The sequence below is a fragment of the Panthera tigris genome, chromosome D2, assembly GCF_018350195.1.
Source record: "Panthera tigris isolate Pti1 chromosome D2, P.tigris_Pti1_mat1.1, whole genome shotgun sequence".
In the NCBI taxonomy this organism is placed as follows: Eukaryota; Metazoa; Chordata; class Mammalia; order Carnivora; family Felidae; genus Panthera; species Panthera tigris.
The window spans coordinates 50,572,615-50,591,760 of record NC_056670.1 but is presented as its reverse complement, the minus strand read 5'-3'; the positions used below and the strand labels follow the sequence as shown (position 1 = coordinate 50,591,760).

General features: G+C 43.6%; 1 protein-coding gene across 26 annotated transcripts in view; it reads left to right on the top strand.

Annotated features, from left to right (window-relative positions):
- Positions 1 to 435: 435 nt before the first annotated feature.
- Positions 436 to 19,146, top strand: part of HTR7 (5-hydroxytryptamine receptor 7) — a 154,391-nt gene continuing 135,680 nt past the window's right edge. For all 26 annotated transcript variants that reach the window (XM_042960412.1, XM_042960430.1, XM_042960431.1 and 23 more), the window contains exon 1: positions 436 to 1,030. In XM_042960412.1, coding sequence (XP_042816346.1) covers positions 486 to 1,030 — 545 coding nt within the window. In that variant the 5' untranslated portion in view covers positions 436 to 485. The remainder of the gene's footprint in view (positions 1,031 to 19,146) is intronic.

Here is a 19,146-nt window from a genome sequence, read left to right as displayed (position 1 = left end):
GGCGGCGGCGGCGGCGGCGGCGGCGGCGGCGGCGGCAGCAGCGGGGACGCGGCGCGGCTGCCGCAGGGGAGCGGCGGCGGCGGCGGCGGCGGCGGGCGCGAGGGGCGGGGCGCACTCCGCAACTTCTGCCGCTGCCTCCCGGGCGCGCTCGGCCGAGGCGCGCGGCTGCTGCGGGCTGCGGGCTGCGGGGCGGCCAGCCGAGCCGTGCCCACCGGCCCGCGAGCCGCGCGTCCCGGGCGTCCGTCGGTGCCGGAGGCGCCTCCCGCAGGGAGACTCGGCGCGGCCGCGCTCCCGCGTGGTCCGCAGCGGCTGGGGGCCCGGGACGTGCGGGGCCGCGAGGCCGAGCCGAGGCGCCCCCCAGCGGCCGGCGCCGGCCCCATGGCTGCGCCGGGCGGAGCGGAACCGGCGAGGTGAAGCCCCCGGGCCGGTGGCCGGAGCGCGTGGCGGGGGCGCCGGCTCCATGGGCAGCAGCGCACAGCGGCACGATGATGGACGTTAACAGCAGCGGCCGCCCGGACCTCTACGGGCACCTCCGCTCTTTGCTCCTGCCGGAGGTGGGGCGCGGGCTGCCGGACCTGAGCCCCGACGGCGCCGGCCCGGTCGCGGGCTCCTGGGCGCCTCACCTGCTGCGTGGGGTCCCAGAGGTGACCGCCAGCCCGGTGCCCACCTGGGACGCGCCGCCGGACAATGCCTCCGGCTGCTGGGAGCAGATCAACTACGGCAGAGCCGAGAAAGTTGTGATCGGTTCCATCCTGACGCTCATCACGCTGCTGACGATCGCCGGCAACTGCCTGGTGGTGATCTCGGTGTGCTTCGTCAAGAAGCTCCGCCAGCCCTCCAACTACCTGATCGTGTCCCTGGCGCTGGCCGACCTCTCGGTGGCCGTGGCGGTCATGCCCTTCGTCAGCGTCACCGACCTCATCGGGGGCAAGTGGATCTTTGGCCACTTCTTCTGCAACGTCTTCATCGCCATGGACGTCATGTGCTGCACGGCCTCGATCATGACCCTGTGCGTGATCAGCATCGACAGGTAAGGTAAGGGCCGGGCCGCCCGGTCCCGGGGTCCGCCTGGGGATGTGCGGGCTGCTCCCCCCCTTCCCCCGGCGCTTGCCTTTCTTAGGAGGATAAGCCAGACCCCTCGGAGGGATGAAGGGCTGCGCCTAAAATATCAACCCCCACACACCAACCCTACACCAACGGAGCAACTTCAGTTACAGCATAGCCTATATACACCTTTAAAAGAAGAGTCCAAAATGTTCTAGTTTACTGTAGTGAGGATTTTAAGACCAAAGTTAAAGTATTTTAAGCATTAGCAGTTCCACCAGGGGGTCCCTTGGCTTGGTTTTCAGACGGAAGGGATTTGATCCTCTCTGAACTTGACAAACCCTTGCTGTGAGCCTGGAAGTGTCATTTCTTACTTTAAGAAATCAGTCGTTGAAAGCCTCCTTGTTTCCTGATTTTGGGAGCTGCTCCCCAGGGCCAGTGAAGGAACTGAGGATGGTTCCAGAATTGGGGGTTCTACATGTCGGAACGTTGCACTCCTATGATTGCTGATTCTGAATCTCATGCTTTTGGAAGTCTGATTTTAGTGTTTGGCATCGCTGTCTGTATCCTGCAGGCGTGCCGACTGGAGCCTAACTCTGTATCTGAATGGTTGGTTCTAGCCCTTCATCATATCTCTTGGGAGTCTTCTCTTGAGAACTCCCCAGTGGAGTAATTGAAACAGAGGCTGACCATCTGTCAGAGATGCTGGGGGAAAAATTCCTGTCCTGGTTGTGGGATCGGGCTTGGAGACCCCAGGGTTTCTTCAGACTCTAGGATTACAGAATTCTGCAGTGGAGCATCTTTGGTCCTAGAAATACAGTGCAACTGACAGCTTGAAGTATGGTCCCAGTGCTCTTTGGCCACACAATAACACTGTGTTTCTCTTGAAACTGAAATATTAAACCTTAATATTCACCCACATAATTCTGATGTTTTAAAACTAGCACAGGGCTGGCATCCTGTTGTGTTTAATGATACAGAGAAATGATTGCTTATTTTCTTTGTGGACGTACAGAACCTTTAAATGTGTAAACCTTTCAGCACAGAAGAAATAATTGGTGGCTCCACATTTAAAATGACAGTGCCTCAAAGGATGGTGTAGCACGAAACTGAGGTTTTCTTCCTTTTCCTCCCTGTAAACACTGCTATTTGTGGTTTGTTGATGTTTAACATGTTCTCCTATTTTACTGCTTGACCAGGGTTTAGAATTACTGAAGAAAGGGAATGATAGGAAAGGGGATATTTTCAAGAAAAAAATATATATTGTATCTGCGTTTAAAGATCTAGGTTATTTTAAAAAAATTGATCCTGCCATTTTCTATATCATGCTAGGTTGGAGCCTCCGACAGCAAACAAGGAGTTAGTTTTTAGAGTAGTGCGTGAACAGCATATATAAGAATATTAGCTCTAAACTTGACAGCTGAAGTTCTGAATTACTGTAGTTAAGAATGACAAAAACATATGCACTCACAGTCTGGCTGTGGCAACAGGAACTAGGAGAGTGCACTCAATATACATAGTAAGTATATACATGAATTGTAAGCATAAAAATTGGACCGCTAAGCCTGTCTGAGCTTCTTGCATGAATGCAGTCCTTTTAAATGGAATTTAGTGTAATGCAACAAATATTAATTTATGGTGCAAGAAGTACATTTATAATTTTTTCATTTCATAATTGATACTAACTCGTGTCCTAACACGGCCAGTGCTTCTGTTCTGCTGGGCACGTTCAGGTTTGGCTTGGGACGACCCTGAGGTTCCTATATATGAGCCAAAGGCTTTCTTCACTCAGTGTGCACATGTGACTTACCAGCAAGCAGCAGGCATGTCTCAGATACAGAGAGGTTAATCCTTCTTGGCAAGAGCTTCTAATTTCTTTGTCACGTATATCCTTACAATTGTCACAAATTGTGATATTACATAGGGATATAGATTCTGTCTCCTTATTTCCTCCTATAAGAAGTGTCCCATTGGTGAATTCTGCTTAAAAATTATTTCAGTGGAGGAACATGTCATTTTTTTAGATGAATGAATAACTTAACACTGGAAGAAGACACAGATTGCTTTTCTTCCAAGAACACACAGAAATAAAAATGAGAAAAAATAAAAAAAAGAAATAAAAAATAAATTTAAAAAAATGAGAAAAAAGAAAATGTGTTTGATGTCTAAGGTGAATTATTTCTTTTTTTCTTTTGTAAAGTTTATTTATTTTGAGAGAGACAGAGAGCTAGTGCAGGGGTGGAGGAGGGACAGAGAGAGAAGGGGAGAGAGAGAGAGAGAGAGAGAGAGAGAGAGAGAGAGAGAGAGAGAGAGAGAAAGAATCCTAAGCAGGCTCCACGCTATCAGCACAGAGCCTGGCTTGGGGCTCGATCCCACAACAGTGAGATCATGACCTGAGCCCAAGTAAAGTGTCGGATGCTTAATCAACTGAGCCACACAGGTGCCCCTAAGGTGAATTCTTTCTAAAGAGGTTGTTTTCTTCAGTTCCATTGTAGAATATGACCAATGATACAAAAATGTGCTAAGAAAATATGAAAAATTTTAGTCTTCATTTATTCATTCCATCTTGAGTTCAAGGTTAGGTTACAGTGTGCTTTGTGCAGCATAATTAAAGATGAATAATAATCTTGCTTTTGAGCTCTTACTGTATTGCAAGAGTTTGGCTATCTATTGAGCATTTCACTTATCCAAAATGGAGCCTTTGATTTTTCTTAGCCACACCCCACCTTACCTGGATGCTTTTCTAGCCTTTTCCAATGCAATTTCATGCCATTCTTCTTAGGTGGCTGCATTCCCTTCCCCATCCTCTTCAGATAATGAATGATTCATGATCGTTGAAAAAGTAACAGTCATTGGATGGGAACGCTGTAATCCTTCCACTACCAAACAGTCTTTCATGTTATATCTGTACCTGTTTTTATTTCTGTCCAGTTAAAAAATGAGATGATATTGTGTCCCGGCCAAGGCCAAACCACCTACACCTCACATCTTCCCATCTCCTTTTACCCCGAGGATTTTGTTCCTTCCTTGATCCCTCCTCTCTTGTCTTCAGTGTTTTCTCTCAATGGGCCAAGCTTGATCTTCTATTTTCTTTTGGCCTCACTTCTCCCTCCAGTAACTGGAGTTAAGCTGCTCAAAGAACTGTGCCCACAACCTGTCTTTGTTTCCTTCCTCCTCAGGTAGGTAAGTTTGACACTTATCAGGTCTACTGGAATATTTTAACTCGCCTTCCTAGCTTCACTTCTGTCCACCCTGCATCCATTGCCCATAAAGAAGCTAGAATGATCTCTTTATTAAAAAAATTGTTTAAAAAAAAATTGATTCTAAGTGAGATAACATTTACATGTAGTGAAATGCAAAGATAATAAATGCATAGTCTGATGAGTTTTGACAAATGTCTGTACCCATGTAGCCAACACTCCAGCCAGGATGTAGAATATTTTTATAATTTCAGAAAGTTCCCTTGTACCCCTATTAGAATGATCTTTTAAAAATAGAAATCACATTATATTTTATATATAGTTCAAAAACATGCAAAACAGTTCTTTTTTTTTTTTAACGTTTATTTATTTTTGAGACAGAGAGAGACAGAGCATGAATGGGGGAGGGTCAGAGAGAGGGAGACACAGAATCTGAAACAGGCTCCGGGCTCTGAGCTGTCAGCACAGGGGCCCGATGCGGGGCTCGAACTCACAGACCGCGAGATCGTGACCTGAGCCGAAGTGGGCCCTCAACCAACTGAGCCACCCAGGCGCCCCGCAAAACAGTTCTATATGTTGTTTAGGTGAGCTTATCTAAGGAATAAAGGAAAAAATAGTGCAGAGGAATGGAGAACACCAAATTCATGAGAGTGGTTATCTCTGGTGGGGTGGATGGAGGTGTCATGAGGGACTAGCTCACGGAACTATACTGGTAATGTTTTGTTTCTAATTCTAATGGTTGATACAGTATTGTTTTTCTTTGTATAACTTTCTGTATGTCCGAAATACATTTTTAAATGTCTTTTGGAAATACATATGGGAAATGAATAAGCCTAAGCATAGAGTGTGCTGAGTTTCTACAAAGTGAACCCCTTAGTGTCGTCTGCCACTAGATCAAGAAATTGAATATTACAACCTTCTGCCCCTTTCCAGTTTCTGCTGCTCCTGAGGATGACTGTTGTCCTGACTGTTTAGCATCATGAATGAGTTTTACTTGGTTAGAACCTCATATAAAGGGAATAGTAGAGTATGTACTCTTAAAAAAAGTTTTTTTAATGTTTATTTATTTTTGAGAGATAGAGACAGAGACAGAGGGCAAGCAGGGGAGGGGCAGATAGAAAGGGAGACACAGAATCCGAAGCAGGCTCCAGGCTCTGAGCTGTCAGCACAGAGCCTGACGTGGTGCTCGAACTCATGAACCGCGAGGGATCATGACCTGAGTTAAAGTCAGACGCTTAACCGACTGAGCCACCCAGGAGCCCCTATATAGAGAATATACTCTTAATTCTGGCTTCTTTTGCTCAGTATATGTGTGATTCATCCATAGATTTTAGTCTGTCAGTATTTTATTTATTTGGTGAGTAGTATCCCAGTTATCTTGCTTATCAATTCACCTGTAGATAGACATTTGAATTGTTTCTAGTTTCTGGTTATTACTAATAGTGCCACTGTAAACATTTATTTATACGCATGTCATTTTGTGGACATGTTTACATTTCTTTTGGATAAATATTATGCTGTATAGTAATGTACCTTATTGTATTTTATTTATCCCCTTACATCTTTTGTGTTCTTGTCGTCATGCATTTTAATCTACATATTTAAAAGATCTAATCTATTATTTTTGTTATTTTAAACAGTTAATAGCCACTCTTATTTACCCACATGTTTAGCTTTGCTTTGCTCTACATTACCGTGTTTTTATCTGGGATCATTTTCTTCTGCCCAGTTAAACTTTCATTAGAATTTTTTAAATTAATTAATTAATTAATTAATTTTTTAATGTTTGTTTATTTTTGAGAGAGACAGAGACAGAATACGAGCGGAGGAGGGGCAGAGAGAGAGGGAGACACAGAATCTGAAATAGGATCCAGGCTCCGAGCTGTCAGCACAGAACCCAATGTGGGGCTCGAACTCAGGAGCTGCGAGATCATGACCTGAGCCAAAGTCAGTCTCCCAACCGACTGAGCCATCCAGGCACCCCTCATTTGCATTTTTTTTAAATGACAGCTTGCTGGTACTAAGTCCTCTCAGATTTTACTTATTTGAAAATGCCTTAATTTTGCCATCATTTTTGAATGACATTTTCTCCGAGTATGTAATTCTATATTTGAGGGTTTTTTTTAGCACTTTAAAACATCATTCCATTGTCTTCAGGCTTCCATCATTTCTGTTGAAAAATCAGCCATTAACCAACATTATTATTATTCCTTTGAAGATAGTGTGTCTTTTTTTCTTCTGGCTGTTTTAGGATTTTCTCTTTGTCTTTAGTTTTTATTAGTTTTTCTGTGCTGTTCCCAGGTCTGGCATTATTGATTAATTTTTGCTGTTTATTTGCTGTCAGCTCTGGGTGAGGTTCTTAGTAATTTTTGTACTTCTGCATTGATATCTCCAATCAGTTGGATATTATCTTTTTAAATAATTTTGCTGTCTCATTCTTTCTCTCTTCTTCTGTGTCTCAAATTTACATAATTTGGAACTTTTACTCTTATCACACATGTCTCTTACACTCTATTTTCCATTTTCCATTTTCCTCTGTGCTTCATTTTTACAAAAGTTTTGACCTGCCTTCCAATTTATTAATCATCTCTTCTGGTATGTCTAATCTGTTGGTCAGCATTCAGTTATTAATTTCACACTCCTAGAAATTTCATTTGATTCTTTTTTTTTTCTGTATTTGATCTTTTTTGTTGATTTGAATTCTCTGCCTTTTCATGTAATTTCTCCTTCTTGTTATTACATTCTTGAGTATACATAGGCTCTTTTTATACTAATTCCAGTATCTGAATCACTTGTGGTTGCTTTGTGTGTGATCTGTTTCAGTTTTTTAACTCTGGATTTTGGGTCTATGTCTTGGCATGCCTAGTAATTTGATTATACACTCAACATTTTTTATGAAGAATTATAGATGCTGTAGATGATGTTATTTTCCTCCAGAGAAAATAGCTGGTAGGCAGGCATATTGGTGGAATGATTATTGTAATCCAATTAGGGTTTGTGTTACTATAGACTGTGTGTTAGTGTTGATAGAGTTCTGTCTGCCACTGGCTGATGCCTCTTTCTGGGATGTAGCCTTCTTGGGATTTCAGCTGAGAGCAGGGGGTGTTCCCAGTGACTTCTCCCCCTGGCTTGTTCAGTACTCTATTCTGTCCTCAGCACTGTAGATTGCTAAAACTCCCACTGAAAGCCTTTTGGGAAAAGGAAAGCCTTCTTCCTTGGCTTCTTAGCCTCCTGCCCTATACAACTTCAGAATGCAACCAATGTCTTGAGGGGAATACCAGCCAAGTGTTGGGCTTAGTTTTCTGCCCCTTCCTTATTACTGGGATGTTGGCCTCTGAGGTCTTTAATTTTGTCTTTCTGTCCTCAAGAGATTACCAATATGTCTTCTGACATTGTTGACTCTTCACAAGCAGCTCTGCTGAGGTTTTTTGCCTGGATCCTCAGCCCCTTTCCCTCACCTAGTTTTGGCAAATGTCTCAAGGGAAAGAGTGCCTGCAGGATTTTGACTCACTGCTCTGTGGTTCTGTTTTCTCCAGGATTATTTTGTTTTCCTTAATTCCTGGTTGTCTCAAGAATTCTGTGGTGGCTACAAGCAGGGGTGTGTGTATGTGTGTGTGTGTGTGTGTGTGTGTGTGTGTGTGTGTGTGTGTCTTTGTGCTTTATCAAGCTTTTTTAGTTGTTTCAGCAGAAGCATTGGTCTGAAGCATCAAGTAGCTTCATCATAGCTAGAAGTGGATGTGTGCCTGAGATATTTTAAATATATACAAATACAGAGTACAATTATGTGAATTGCTCTTCTGAAAACCTTTCATTGGCTTTTCATTTCACTGGGAATAAAATGGAAAGTGTTCAGCACATCCATAAGGTCTCTGCTTTGTTTCTGCCTCACTTATCAATGACAGTTTGTACCAGAGTCCATGTTGCTTTGCAAAGTATAGTCCCACTGATCTTTTCAGTTTCTCCATCAGGCCCATTCCATGCAAACCCACCAACTAACATATTTGCAAAACTATGATTTCATGTCTGGAGTTCTAGTTCCTAATATATCTGTTCCCTAATATGTATTTTTTTATCCCAAGTTGGGAAGCTTAAAAGCGTTTAATGCTCCAGAAGGGCAACCATTAAAATCTCTGAAAAATACTAAGTGTTGGCAAGGATGTAGAACGAAGGGCACTTCCGTACATTACTAGTAGGATGGTGAATTGGTAAATCATCTCGAACATAGTTTGGCATTATTGTGTGTGGTTGAACATACATGCACCCTATGATTTTGCTATTTTACCGTGAGGTATGTATCAAAGAGATTCTTGTCACCAAAAGTCTTGTACAGGAATATTTGTAATATCCACAAACTTGGAATCCTAAAACTTGAAATAATATATATGTGTATCAATAATAGAATGGATAAATAAATTGTGCTACATTTACACAATAGAATACTATTCAGTAGTGGTTATCCAACTTGAGCATGTATCAGAACTATCTGGAGAGCTTATTAAAACACAGACTGCTGGGTCCTACCCCAAGAGTTTCTAATTCAGTAAGTCTGGGGGGAGCCAAATAATTTGCATTTCAAGCAAATTCCCAGATGATTCTGAGGCTCCTGCGTTGGGCGCCCTCCTTAGAGAACCATTACCATATGGTAATGGAAATGAACAAACTGGTTAAAACAAATCTCACAAAGTAACTTAAACAATATTTGGTTATAAAAATTTGAAACATATTTAAAAGTGAAGGGTATAGTATGAAGAATCTAATGTGTCCATTGCCTGGCTTCAACAGTGATCAATTTATGGCCAATTTATTCAACATATCCTTTGCAGCTCCTCCAATCTTCACAGTATTTTAAATCAAATTTTCAATGTCATGTCATTTCATCCATAAATACTTTGGGGCCACAAACACAATGATGAGCAGAAGCGGCAGAGTCCCAAAGAACACGTATAACGCGATTCCATTATGATAAAAATTTGAAACAAACAACCCTGCTTAGAGACCTACGTAAGTGGAAATTTTATAAAGGAAAGGAAAGAACTATATATCATGAGAACTAGGAGAGTGATTACTTCTGGGCATGCTTCTGAAGTGCTATCATGTTTTATGTCTTGACTGTAGTGGTAATTACATGAGTGTTCATTTTTAAAATTACTGTAAAAGCATCCATGTATGTTCTAGGTGATTTCCTGCATGTACCTTTTGTTTTATAATCAAAAGGGCAAAAGGATTTATTTGACGACATCTTGTGAGGTGTATCTGGATTTACATCAGATGGATGGTTAATCTGAGCCGGTGCAGTTACTGTTCCAGTGCTGTCAGCAACCATTCCTTTTTTTAGCTTCGTGTGTGAGGGCAGGGGTCATCTTTGGGCTGTTAACAGTTAAAGGAACTCATCTGTATTTGCAGGAGCCATAACCCTTAGTTCTGACTGGGGTCTGGCTGGAGTCTTGCTTCCTCGCCAGGTACTGTGACTCATTCACTTTGACGATGTGAGTTGTGCTCTTGGCTTTAATTCTGCTACGATCAGCAGCACAGGGTGCGTTCTGGCTTCTCTGGATTGCCTTTTTTTTTTTTTTTTTTTTGAAGAAGTCATCCTTGCTCATCTCTAAATTAATTTTCAGCTTGTAGATACACTTTATGAGTTGATAGAATCCTCTTCTTCCTTTGCTACGAAAGGGTGAGAGGGAGGAGATTAAGCAGGTCTTCCTCTCTTTTGTGAGTGACAATTCCCATAAACTACTTTTTAAAAAATGTTCATTAATTTTTGATTGAGAGAGAGCATGCGCATGCACACACAAGTGGGGGAGGGGCAGAGAGAGAGAGAGAGAGAGAGAGAGAGGAATAGAGGTTCCAAAGGGGGCTCTGGGCTGATGGCAGAAAGCCCAATGTGGGGCTCGAACTCACCAACTGAGCCGAAGTTGGACGCTTAACCAGTTGAATCACCCAGGCGCCCCATGTAAATATATTTAAGGAAAAGAGTAGAAGTTTAGGTATGGCCGAGATGGACTTAAATCCTGACCGAGGTCTCAGGAGAAATGTTGAATTACACTGGTGATCGAAGGGCAGGAGAGTTTCCAGGCAAGGGGAACAGCAGATGCCAAGAGGCTGGAGGCAGTGAATCAGTCTGTGAGTGAACTTACAGAGAGGGAGCCAGAAGGCATCCACGTGAGGAAAAGCCCAAGTCTGCTTGTGGCAGATGCTGCTGGTTGCCTTTGCTTGACGCCCGTCACCCCCTTCCTCCTCAGTTACAGGAATTCCTGTTTTCACCTGGGAATATGGCTGCCCATGATAAAGTCTACATTTTCTCATCTCCCCTGCAGCTAGGTGTGGCCATGTTACCAAATTTTGACTCCAGAGATGTTAGTAGAAGTATTGTGTTTCAGCTTCTTGGAAACTTCTTTCAAGACATTTGGTGTGGGCCTTCTTCCTCTTTTTGTTTGTCTTTGCTTCCATCTTGTCTCCTGGAATTTAAGTATGGTGACTGGAGGTCTCGCTGTCATCTTGGTCGACAGAGGGCCACACTGGGGAAGGAGGAACAGCATGCTGGAAGGGTAGCCTGGACTCTGGAGGGCTGTGGATTCCACAGGGTTGCTAGAATCCTGACTTCTTAGTAATGGGTGAACAGATACCATTATGTTGTCTCTCACAGCTGCTGAAGGTGCCAGTTTCTTACCCCACTCGCTTGTCCTTCCCATGGATGTCCACATGTATACATGGTAAAACATCATTGAGGGTATCACAGTACCATTCTTTTTTGGAAACCCTGTAGGAATAACAACTACCATTTTTGAGAGCCTTTTGTGCTACATAAATTCCTGGAGACTTGACATATAATATCTCATTTAATCTTCACAGCAAGGGTGTTTAGTGAGTGTCGGTAAGCGTATTTATTTAGTGTCTGTCACTGAATGTCTCTGCTGGCCGAAGATGAACAAGAGAGAGTGTGAGCATTTTTAATCCCATTCTGTAGATGAGGAAGCTAAGGGAACACACACCTTCTGTGTGGGAGGAACAGTGTCTACCCCATGGGTTCCCCTATATCACTGTAGCCATTTCTTGCTGCATGAGGAGAACAGTCAAGGCCCTTTATGATTTAACTCTAGCCTCCCTTATAGCCTCAGTCTGACTAACTCCATCATAGGCCCCTCCCTCTCAATATGTCAGAACAGAGCTAATGCTCTCACCCCCCAAACTTGTTCTTCTTCCAGTGCCCCCAGCCCAATTGGTGACATCAGTCTGTACCCATTTGCTTTGCTAGACATTTGGGTACCATCTTTGAAACTTCCCATTCAGCCCCCCACTCTCACCATCCAATCACCAAGTCCTGCTGATTATCCTTTCACTTTCCTTCTCCCCACTGGCATCTCCAGGAACTCAACCCAAGCCTCTATCATCTTTCATATGGACCACTCAATGTAGCCTCCCAGGGGGCTCCCTGTATCTACTGCCCCATGTTAATGCAGCATGTGTAACCCCAGCTAAAGATTAGAGTCACCTGGGCAATTAAAAAACTAGCAATTCTTGGAGAGAGAGATCCTGATTTAATTGGTCTGGGTGGGCCTGGCCAGCAGTATGTTTGAAGATACCACCCAGGTGATTCTCATGTGTAGCCAGATGGAGAACCCCTGAGTTAGGATGATCTTTTAAAAAGGCAAATGCAGGGGGGCACCTGAGTGGCTCAGTCAGTTGAGCGTCCAACTTGAGCTCAGGTCATGATCTCATGGTCCATGAGTTCTAGCCCCATGTCAGGCTTGTGCTGCTTCAGATTCTGCATCTCCCTCTTTCTCTGTTCCTTCCCTTCTCATGCTCTGTCTTTCTCTCTCTCTCTCTCAAAAATAAGTAAACATTAAAAAAATTTAAAAAGGCAAATGTAGGGGGGTCTGGGTGGCGCAGTCGGTTGAGCATCTGACTCTTGATTTCTGTTTGGGTCATGATCTCACAGCCTTGAGATCAAGCCCCACATTGGGCTCCATGCTGAGTGTGGGGCCTGCTCGGGATCCTCTCTCTCCGTATCTGCCTCTCCTTTTCTCTCTGTGTCTTTCAAAATAAATAAATGGGAAATAACTAAAAAGTAAAAAAAAAAATGAAAAAGCAAATGTGATTTTATTTGTGGTTCCCGAGCTTACCTGCACTTTAGAATCACCTAGGAATCTTCAGAAAATTCCACAGCGCACACCCAGGGCATCATAAGCCCAACTAATGCACAGTCTCAGGGGGTAGGACTCATGCACCCCTATTTTGGAAGCTCCAGGCTAGTCCAATGTGCAGACGGGTTTGGGCACTACTCCATGATGGTGTTTTCTTGCTTCTTTAATGGGTTAATGAGTTCCCCTACTCTTGAGATAAGGTCCTGAATGTTTAATGTGACCTAAAAGATTATACAATTTGACCTCTGCCTTAGTTCACTAGATTAGGGGTTGATAAACATTTTTCTGTAAAAGGCTAGATAAATATTTCCATAAATATTTTAGGCTTGTGTGCCATGTGGTCCCCGTTGTAACTACTCTGCCACTGTAGTTTGAACATAGACAATTTGTAGATGAATGGGAGTGGCTGTGTGCTAATAAAACTTTACTTATGGGTACTGAAATTTGAGTTTCATGTAATTTTCACATCTCATTAAATATTCTTCCTTCTTATTTGTTCAACTTTTTAAACATATAAAAACCATTCTTAGCTGGGGTTGCTATACAAAAACAGGCAGGCCACATGTGACCTGCTGCAGTCTGCCAACTTTTGCCCAAGATTTGATTCAATTCCATTTTCTACCCATCTGTCTGTCTCCCTATCTACCTACCTACCTACCTACCTATCTCCCCCAAGTCCTGAATATTCAGGCAACCTTTTTGGTTTTTTCCTCCTATTCCTTGACATTTTGATGTTCAGGGCCTTCACAGGTCTTTTTATTGTACCCCCTGCCTCCTCCCCCCACACTGTTCTACCTCTTTGGCTGGCTAATTTTTACCACTTTTCAGACAGGTCCTTGATTAGATGTTACTGTCCCATGCAAGTTTCCTAGAATCTCCAGATTGTCTAAACAGTCTTTTTTTCTTACTATCCGCATTTTTTCTTACTAACACCTTAATTTGTAAGGAATGGTTTGTGAAATTAACTGTAATGAACACATGATTTGTGGGATCAATCATCCATACACTCCGCATGGCAGGATGTCCTGTTGGAGACTGTGTCCCCATCCCCAGCATAGTACTTAGCACATGGTAAGTGTTTAGTTAATCATGGTGGGTTGAGTTGAGAAGGTTGGGTATCTCATATTCTCAAAGGTCCGGCAGACCTTGACTTCTTATTCTCCAGCATTCTGTGACACCTTCTTGGTGATAACGTAGAAGTTTCCTTGGGAAACCAAGTTAGGGTCTGGAGATTGCTGGAACAGAAGTGGTACGGAGGCAGTGGGATAGCCCCAATGGGTTGTCCTATCCGGGTGTAGTAGGCTGGTGAGTCACTCTCTGCTCTCCATACATATGCAGAACACTGACTTTAACAAAGCCCTAGTGATATGAATCCTTACCAGTTTCGAGCCACGGATTGTGTCTTTATTATCACCATTGTTGTGCCATGAAGCAGACGGAAATGCAGGCAAAATTGAATGAAAATCCCAGAGACTTTTTCTTTCAGCCGAAAGACACATTTGCAGCCAAGCTCACACATCCCAGAAGGAGAGCGACAGGTATCAGGCAGGAAGATGCTTCCCAAGTAGCAGAGCACAGTAACTGGCTGTTGCGATATTATTTGTTGAGTGCACACTGTGGGCCCGGTCCGCTGCTGGGGGCTTCATGTAATTCATCTCATCTCATCCCCATGACCACTCCGGGGGCACTCTCATTCTGGCCACCTGTGTGATGAGCAAAGGGAGGCTCATAGAGGTTAAATACCTTGCCCAAGAGCACACAAGAAGAAAGTAGTGGGATCACAGTTGGCTGGGAAAATGACTGACTTAGGTCTTTTGGGCCCGAAGGGTGTTGCCTTTGGAATATCATCAAGCACTAGATAGTTTCTGCTGACTTCCACAGAGGACAGCGATGACAGTAATTATGTTAGCCTAAGTGCAGAGCCTCTCACCTAATATCCTAGGGGCCAGGTGTGTTTTGGCACCCTCTCCTCCGTTGCTGATCCAGGACGTCTCCACTCCAGGCCATCTGTTAGCTTTTGGGTTGGGGTTAGGGTAAGTCATTACGGAATATCAGGATCTGCTTCTTCACAGGTTTAAGATGGACTCTTGAGCAGCAGGTCCTAATAGAGAGCCAGGTGTGTGTGTGTGTGTGTGTGTGTGTGTGTGAGAGAGAGAGAGAGAGAGAGAGAGAGAGGGAGAGAGAGAGAGAGAGGAAGAGAGGAGAGAGAGGATGCATGAGCAAGCTAGAGGAGATGGTGGAGCTGAGATTTCTTTAATAGGCAAACCCTTGTTATTTGTCTACTAGATATTTAAGTACTGGGGGGGATACAGAGGTGGGTAAATACATGGCCCCATCTTCAAGAGGTTGTCCAGTTGAGCATAAATTAAGATTATTTATTCACATATCAGAAAATTTGGACCCTTAAAAAGGTAGCTTATACCTTTGCTTTGCAGTCAATCCCTGTGAGCGATGACCTTTTTGGAAGTTTGAGTCATTTAGCTTCTGGTTGCAAACAATTGGATTGTTTGAGTGCTTCCGTCAATAAAAACCCAGGTACTCTGGTCTGTTTTTTGAATAGTCTTTCTGTGCCTAAAGAATTCTTGCTGAGGACTGCTGCAAAATGATGGCTCCCGGGTCAGACCTAAATGCTCACTCTTCCGATGTTGTAGTGAAGCACAGGTTGACCGCCTCTGGGGACAGACCAGCTGGGGGACCTGGGGGGCACATTCCCAGTGCATCTATGTGGGGAGCTTTATTTTGGCCCATTTTGCCGGTTTGCATTCTCACTTTGATCATGGGTTCTGTTATGATTCACATTCCTGAACATTCTATATTTCTGGGCATTCTGATAATATTTTCTGCTCTTTCAGAGAATGGTAGCTGGATAGCTTTCTTTCTTCCAAATGGTTCTTTCATCTGGAACATCCACCAGAACCACCCACTCGCAAGGGACTGCAAGTATTAATGCTTAAACCTGAGAGACTTCAATGGTGTGCTCCAGTCCAGCTATAATCTATCTGGTCCAGTTGCCTGAATACATGTTCTGTATGTTTGGTGTGAAAAAGTCTCTGATATTCTCAATAGAAGTCTTTGAAAATTCTTCCATTGTGATAAGTAGATTGCCTTGTGCTTTCACACTTGATTGTTTTGGGGATACTGCTGGCCCCTGCCACTCTGGCTTCCTTTCTGGGTCACAAAGGCAATAGTCCTTAAAAGCAACTTCTTAACATATCACAATTGTTTTTTCTTATTGTGGGAGTCATAGGGGATTCATCTATTCACTTCTTCAACCTTTATTGATTACTCAGTCTTCATTAGTTACTCTTCTGTATCCTAAACAAGGCAAATAAGGTCTCTCTCTCTCTCTTGGATCTTATATTCTAGCAAGAATAAATAGGACACAGAAATGTTTTTTAAAAGCACACTAATTCATTGGTAATATGTGCCATATGGAGAATTAAAACAGAGCAACGTATGGATTAGAGTGGGTACTCATGGAAGACCTTTCTGGAGAGGTGACATATGCACTAAATGTAAGTAATGTGGTGGAGCTGGCTCTGTGAAGATCAGGAGGAAGAACACTCTGGAAAGGCAGCAGCCGGTCAAGGCCTTGGACCAGGTGATTGGAGTAGGGGATCACGGGAAAGCCTGGAAGGAAACACAAGTAGAGCAGTGGTCACGAATTATGTTGGGATTTGGGCCAGGCGGAGTTTGGATTTTATGCCACGTGCAGCGGATCCATTGCGGAGTTTGGAGTGTAGGGTGACATGATCCCGTTTACAATTTTAATAGTTCACTATGGTTACCTTGCGGAGAATGGATTGGAGAAGGGTAAGACTGCAAGCTGGGAGGCCAACTGGAAGGCTTCTGCAGTAGTCAAGAGAAGAGATAATCGGTAATGGCGAAGATAGAGAAAAGTGGAGGGATGCAAGGGGTGTTGATGGTGCATCTGCAGGACTCAGGGTTGGACGTGGGGAGTGAGGGACAGAGAAGAATGAAGGGTGACGTGCTTTGGGCTCAAGCTACCCAGTAGCTTTCACAGATGCTGTTTACTGACTTTCCCAGTCCGTAAACAGGAATGAGGTTTAGTGACTGTGAAAGTAGTAGGACTGATGGTAAAAATCAAGAGTCCAACTTTGGATGATAAGTTTGGTCTTGGTGGACATTTTGATGTAAGTGGTTAGAGTTCCAGAGAGAATTCAGGACTAGAGATCCAAATTTGGATGTCATCGTAAGTGATATTTAAAGGCATAGGATGGGAGAGAATAGATAGGAACAGGGGCCTGGATACCAAGCCTTAGGGAGAGAAAACATTCAGAGGTCAAGAGGAGAGGAGAGGTTAGCCACATTTAAAAAGGGATGGTCAGTGCAATATGAGGAACACCTGGAGAATGTGCCATCGTGGAAATTAAGGGAAATGTATTTTGAAAAAGACAGAATATCGACTATGTCACATGGTGTTGCAAGGCCAGGCCAGAAAAATGGCCAATTTGGTGATCTTGAGGCCTAGTCATCCTGAGAAGAGTAGTTTCAATGGAGCAGTGGAATGGAAGCCCAGATGGAGTGAGGCAGAGACGATGAGAGGAAAGACGTGGAGACGGTGACTAGAAAAAGATCTTTCAAGAAGTTTCACTGATAGCTACTTAACCTGGGAGTCAGGCAACGTACATTTGAGCTCTGCGGCTGCTGCGTTGTATCCTAGTGATAATTCCTTAAGTACACGTGTTAAGTTCCATTACAATGGGCGAGAACTTTGACTTTGTTTTTTACTTCTACTTCTTCTGCACCTACAACATTCCTAGCACACAGTGGGTGCTTAATCATTAGCTGAATGAATGGATGGATGAATTAATGAATATCCTACTAGAGCAGAAACCTTTAGCTCAAGACCGTGTCTAATTCATCATCTACAGGCTCATGTAGACCAGGCGGGATGCAAACATACTCCTCAATGAATAAATGTATCTGGTAAACTTGGGAGTAAAATAAGGCAGTTTGGGTTAGGAAAGGTCCCAGAGAATGGGACAGGATACAGATTCTGTCTCTGTGATTCCTGTGACCTTACATAAGTCACTATACCTTATCTCTAAACCTCATTCCTCATAATGATATAAATATCTCCATAGAGTTAATATGAGGAATAAATAAGATTATATCCAAGAAGAGTTCAGCTGAGGGCTTGCCTCTTATAAAATGCCCACAGATTGAGAGCATTGTTATTATTACTATTATTCATGTCCAGCTCTGGGCTGTGGTGGGGACTTGAGTTCTGCCAGCCAGTCAGGACATCATCCTGGGGTTAGAGCTGTTTGAATTGGAGGGCTTACTGGTGCCCTTCTTGACTCTCCTGTCTTCTTTCATTCTGAAAGTGATAAGTAAATCAAGTCTGCCTGCAGGAAGAGTCTGTGTGGGGTCTTGATGAGGCTTCAGGGAATGCCAGCCTGCCCCCAAACCACCCTACCTGTCCATTGATGCCAGAAATAGGGGCTAAAGTCAATTTCATGATTAAGTTCAGACACTGCTTGAGGCAAGTCAGGGACTTGAATTTCTTCATGCTGGTGTGTGTTCAGTGGGTCAGTCAGGAAGGGTAAACAGCTGGTACCTTACATAATGTTGTAGATAATGGGGAGAAGGTGGTTGGTGGCACATCATCCCCCGTCAGATGACATCCTAGCTGTCTCCTGCTTTTGCTCTTTCTGTGTGTACTTCCTGAGTGTCACAGAAAGTATGGGGGCTGTTTCCGTTTTTCCTGAATATACCACATCCTCCCTTGCCTCTGTATCCTAATATCTGTTGTCTCCTCTGCCTGGAATGCTCTCTCCTTTCCTCCTATTTCCTAAACATTCTTCAAGATTCAGCTAACACATCATGGTCTCTAGGAAGCTCTCCCTGACACCGAGGTCTGAGTTGGGTTCTCTTCGCACACTCTCCCTTAGCACCCTGAAATTCATTCTCTATTATCATCATGCTGAAATGTACCTGTTTATATTTCTTCCCCAAATGCTGGGGTCCTTGGGGACAGGGGCATCTTATTCATCTCTGTTTGTTCCCAGCTTCTATTGGCATGTGGAAGGTGCTCAGTAAATATGTGATGCGTAAGCGAGTGAATAAATGAATGAATGAAGCAAGCAAGCAAAAAATTGACTTATTTGATTGGGTCTTGGGTATGAAACAAGTAGGCAGGGAAAATGAGGGACATAGAAGCCATGCCACTTATGATTCAGTTCTGCTCTGGTAGGCCTTGTTTCCTTTCTCCCTGAGTGGGGACCTCATCGTAGCTGCCAGGAGCATTTTTTTTCTGACTTTGAAGGCACAGTTCTGCTTCACACGATTTATAAAGTCACTGTGGATTCCATTTTCAGGATGTTCTGTCATTAAGGTCTATTTGTAAAGGTGGCCAACATAACAGAGTTTTTAACTGCATGGTGCATTACATGAACATCCCCAGCAACCTTATGGGGTTAGCATCTGAGTCCCAGAGGCAAGACTAGATGCTGGAAATAGTATAATGGGATCCACTACAGCTATGGATAATTCAAATACACTTGCACAAAAGGGGAAATCACATAATAAGATGTAACCTTGCCTCCAGAGCCTCTCATTGCTTTATCTTGGGTGAGTCAGAGGCATTTTTACATTTCCGCATTGGTTCCTGTCTTGATTCTTCTTCCAGGGAATAGCTCCTATCCTGGTAAATTCCTAAGAGACTGTTATTAGATTTCCCTCAAATGTCACTTATGTGTAAATTATGATAAAAATGCCCCCAAATTCTTCCC